This window comes from Morone saxatilis, unplaced genomic scaffold, assembly GCF_004916995.1.
Source record: "Morone saxatilis isolate NCDOM2014 unplaced genomic scaffold, NCSU_SB_2.0 Contig15, whole genome shotgun sequence".
In the NCBI taxonomy this organism is placed as follows: domain Eukaryota; kingdom Metazoa; phylum Chordata; class Actinopteri; family Moronidae; genus Morone; species Morone saxatilis.
In genome coordinates this window covers 22100129-22105410 of record NW_023339707.1, presented here as the reverse complement: position 1 = coordinate 22105410, position 5282 = coordinate 22100129, and the positions used below count along the sequence as shown (strand labels likewise).

General features: G+C 36.9%; 1 protein-coding gene across 1 annotated transcript in view; it reads left to right on the top strand.

Moving 5' to 3' along the window:
• Nucleotides 1–134: 134 nt before the first annotated feature.
• rca2.2 (regulator of complement activation group 2 gene 2) overlaps nt 135–5282 on the top strand; it is a gene marked incomplete in the record, with an annotated part of 8786 nt that continues 3638 nt past the window's right edge. The window contains 8 exon segments of the mRNA XM_035656091.1: nt 135–252; nt 1107–1184; nt 1308–1496; nt 1702–1801; nt 1956–2029; nt 2136–2315; nt 2462–2638; nt 3067–3246. Of these exon segments, the coding sequence (XP_035511984.1) occupies nt 1130–1184; nt 1308–1496; nt 1702–1801; nt 1956–2029; nt 2136–2315; nt 2462–2638; nt 3067–3246 (955 nt within the window).

Here is a 5282-nt window from a genome sequence, read left to right as displayed (position 1 = left end):
GTGTGTGTGTGGGGGGGGGGTCAATATATAAATTTATAATATATAAATTTGGGTTCGTTTGTATTTGTGGGTTAATAAGTAGTTGTATACTCATTTGTAAACCTGGTGCCTTTAAGGTTTAGGAAATGCGTCACTGTTTATAGAGCCACGCCTGTTCCCACACACACCGCCGCCGTCAAGAACGTGCTTTATTTATCCGTTGTGGAGGTAGCGGAAGACATAGGGATTACTCACTTTCTTCACATTTACTGGGTAAGTCAGAGATGGATTCTTTGCTTTAACAAACTGCGCTATCAAAACTAACCACAAACAGAACGGCGATAACTCACTAACGTGACTTTGTCGGGACGTTGACGTGAGCTAACTGATAGCCAGCTAACGCAGCCATGGATCTTTTGCGATTTCACGAATTTAGTAATATATTTGACATGAGCAAATGTAGACACACAGTTGAACACAGTCTAACGCATTTCCCCCACCATGAGGACCTACCGGACATTTCGGCATATGTTGTATTTAAGTTAAAGTTAGATTTAGGGTTAAAGGCCGTTAGTTTCACTAATGCGGTGACGCCCGCAGTGTTTTATCGTTAGATTGAGGAAAATGCAAATTAGGAAGCAACGCGAGTGACCTCCTAGTTTTGAGATCTGATATTCGACTTCTGTATTGGCATCTTGGTCTTTATCTTATTTAAATATATGCCGAATTTGCCAGTCGAAGCTGTCGCTACAGCCAAGTTGTAAATTAACGTTAGGTAAGAATAGATACGTACGCAGTGTCACGATAGTTCTCTAATATTTAGATTTTGAATAGAGTTTGGTGTGATGTTTTTTTTTTTTCCATTACGAGACAAAGATCAAGGCTGAGCGCATTTAGCCATGACCAGGAAACATAGATTTTAGACTAAATATTTATTGTTATTACTGATATTGGGTATTTTAACCTAAACTATAGTAATAATTCGATGTTACATGTCTGTAATTTAACAGCTAGCTAATGTGTTCCGTGGAGAGGGCCTGCTTCAAAGGAGTCAACGCTAGTATCAAGCATCTTAACCAAGGAAATGCTCTTATTCTGTTGCTCACTTCTTTGTTTATCTTTGCCAGAGACGCTGACTTGACTTGCCGCCATGGGCGTCACTTGCTTCCTACTGTGCTGTCTCGGCCTCGCCATTACTGCTCAAGGTGAGCGGCAGTGCCGATAAGCTTGCCACATATGTTTTATTACACACAAGCTGGTGTTCGGTCTTGCGTTAACCTGTCCTTACTTTCAGTGTTCACCGTTCTCTTTCTTTATTTTCAATGTAGCTCAAGACTGTGCCAGACCTATTGGAGGACCAAACATGGTTTTGAAGGACAAAGACATTCTTTTAGAAACGTTCCCAGATGGGACCCAGGTTACTTTTGCCTGTGAAGTTGGCTACATATCTGCAGGAGGGTCTGCAATCATTACTTGTCAAGGAGGCGTTTGGACTCCTGTCAGGCTGCAGTGCGAGAGTGAATATTGCCAATTTCTATTCTCCATCCTCTGATTTAGAGCCTTCTAGTAAATTACTTATCTTTCAACATATACAACACAACACTCTTAGATTAGTGACTGGTAATATCTTGTGACCAGTCTGTTGTCATTTGTGCATAATGATATCCAGAATTTTATTAAATTAAATTATGCATTTTATTTATTTCATTTTTCTTATTTCAGGAAGGAACTGTGGTTCCGTTGAAGAAGTGGAAAATGGAAATGTTCATTACCCCGAAGGGACGGACTTTGGTGATAAAGCTGTGTTCACTTGTAACGAGGGGTTAGTAATAAACTGATAACACTGATGGTTCATGTTAAATGAACTTATTTTTAATATATAACTGTGTGTAGTGTATTTAAACTATTTAAAAATATCAGCACCCATTATGTTTCCTGTCCAAAGTCTAACTTTTTTTTTTTAATTCTCTAATTAGTTTTGATATGGTTGGTAGAGATACAATATATTGTGGAGACCAAGGGTGGGCTGGCAGGCGGCCTACATGTGAAGGTTGGTAATCATTGTGTGTTTAATTCATGGCAGATAAATGAATATAAAAATAAAAATAAAAAAAACAACTGTTTCCGTTCTAATAGATGTGATTTTTATTTTGCAGTGGTGATTTGTGATACGCCCCCTGCGGTGGCAAATGGCATCTTCAAGCCAGTCAGAGAAACCTATTCCTACAGAGACGTCGTACAGTACACTTGTGCAGCAGGTTTCACACGCAATGGATCAAGTTCAACCGTATGTTCAGTTAGTAGAACGTTTGAGCCTGCTCCTCCCTCGTGTATCAGTAAGAGTTTTACATTTTTTCCCCCAATCTTTTCCAAACAGTTTCTCAATTTAATCTCGGCTGTCACTGATGCACTCACATACTCTGGAAAAGGTTATCCTGCACAATTGTATTGATTTCTTGTACTCATTTTCTTTTGTATGCAGTGGTTCGCTGCAGTGATCCCATAGTAGAAAATGCTGACTTGACAGAAGGTTCACAACGCATTTATGGACACTTGGCTGCAGTGACATTCAAGTGCAAAACTGGATATACGATGACAGGAGTGAATACCCAGAGGTGTGAGATGAACAGTCAGTGGTTGCCTCCACTTAGTTGTAAACGTAAGTCAAATGAAAAGTACTACTTGATTTTGGTCTGTAAATGTAAGTGAACCTGTCATTATCTTAATAACATAAGATTAGATTTACTGTGGTTAATTTTTAGATCATATTTTCATTGTTTCTCTTCTTTTGCTAGTTGATTAAAAAGGGTTAATGTTTTAAAATTCAGGAAGTACCAAAAACAGTTCCACAATTTTTTGCTCTTGCTCAAATGACTAATAACTAATAATTTATATTTTGAAATCACTACAGTATATAAATAAAAAATTCAGGATAAATCCATAAAATGACAAAACAATGAACAAATGACCAATAACAGCAATTGATCACAGCCAGCCAGCTAGTAAACTATTCTGTGATTTTTGAAACGTCTTACTTAGTCTTAATAAAAACTCTATTTTCATACGAATATCATTTTTATTTTGCAGTGGTGACTTGTAAACTACCACCTACAGTTGAGAATGGCTCCTTTAGTCCAAACAAAGCGTCCTATAACTATGGAGAAGCTGTACAGTACAGTTGCCAAAAAGGTTATACACTCGATGGAGAAAAATCAGTCACATGTTCAGATAAAGGAATATTTACGCCTGGTCCTCCAACATGTATCAGTAAGTGTTTTTATTTTTTCCTCCCAATGTAGTTTCAGCTGCGACTGATAAAAGAAAAGCTTATTTTGGACAACAGACTTTAAATGTTCTTTGCCCGCAATGGTTCAGTGTGAAGGTCCTAATATTGAAAATGCTGATTGAATTTATGAAGTTATGAAATCACCCAAGCTGAAAATGGATTTATACTGAATTTTTAATGTGAAGTCTTCTAACACACGTCCTCTGTTTTTAAGAAATAACTTTCACAAAATTATATAAATATTGCCTTTACATATGAAGAAGGTTTGAAGTAGCCTTCAGAGTCTGTGAGTCATAGACTTTAACTAGTTTCTAGAACCTATGTATAAATCAATAACGTAATTCAAGTCAAACGTCTTACTTAGTCTTAATAAAAACTATTTTCATACTAATGTAATTTTTATTTTGCAGTGGTGACTTACTACACCTACAGTTGAGAATGGCTCCTTTAGTCCAAACAAAGCGTCTATAACTAATGGAGAAGCTGTACAGTACAGTTGCAAAAAGGTTATACACCGATGGAGAAAAATCAGTCACATGTTCAATAAAGGAAATAATTTACGCCTGGTCTCCAACAATGTATCAGTAGTGTTTTTATTTTTCCCCCTCCCATGTAGTTTCAGCTGCGATGGTTCAGTGTGAAGGTCCTAATATTGAAAATGCTGTTGAATTTATGAAGTTTATGAAATCACCAAAGCTGAAAATGGATTTAATCCATGAAATTTTATCTGAAGTCTTCTAACACCGTCCTCCGACTTTTTAACAAATAACTTTCACAAAATTATATAATATTGCCTTTACATATGAGAAGGTTTGAAGTACCTTCAGAGTCTGTGAGTCATAGTTCTAGAAACTAGTTTAAGTTTATGTATAGATCAATAAGTTTATTCAAGTGATAAGTTTATCTATGTGGAATCTTGACACACCGCTGATAACTTCATGTTTTCTGGCAGGTTCAACAAACTCCCAACAACTACTACCTACTACTACTACACCACCAACCACCACAAGTGCCGCCAAACGGTAAGAGTTCATGTTAATGCCTAAAAGAGCCATCTAAAGCCGCTAAGCAAGTACCAGCAATGTTCAATTGAATGAAGTGCCGCAAATTGTTTTAGGGGACGGTTTAGGCTTTTTGGTGTCATCGTCTCAACAGTATCAATATCTGTTGGATCAAACTGCTGTCATTGTTTTGGTTAAGGAGTTACAGTTTAACGATGATCCTGTTCTCTGTGTGTGTGTGTGTTGTGTTGTGTGTGTGTGTGTGGTGTGTGTGTGTGTGTGTGTGTGTGTGTGTGTGTGTGTGTGTGTGTGTGTGTGTGTGTGTGTATCGTTAAAAGCATAAAACAAGGCTTTTTTATAGTTTTTGTTTTCTGGCTCGTATTACTTGCTATAATTATGGTAATGTATGATTGAGATATACATGGCGGGCATGAATATGTGGAAGGCTGTTGAAATCAACTGTTGAATGAAATGTGCGATAAGTATGGTACTGTACCTGATCTGGTAGGTATCCGGAAATCACTGGATCAAACCAGAAAACAGACCCATCTGGTTATTTATCAAGAAATCCAGAAAATTGTCACTGTATGTATGAAATATATCAATCATAATCATCCAATTACGAGATTTGTATCTATATAGTAGATTTACTTTTGCCAAGAAATCTGTCTGTAACCAGATGTGTTAATGCTTCTGTTTATATTAGGGGCTGAGCAATATTACTAATATGTTTCCAGCATTGTGCTTTTTACCTTTGGTACAAAGTGCTCCACACATGCCACTAAATTCTTTTAAAAAAAGTTTTCAAATGTAACATCACATTAAAGTTCCTCAACCACATTTAATATAATGCCCGTAAACTTTCTGAATATGTATAAATCAAATCATTTATGCAGTCCAATCACTCTTGGTTAAAAGTCAAACATGCCAGTCAGCTGCCAAAACACTCAATCATTCTCCTACACCGTAACCATTTTTCCTCAAAACATTGCTCAGCCGAAAAAACAAAAAAAAAC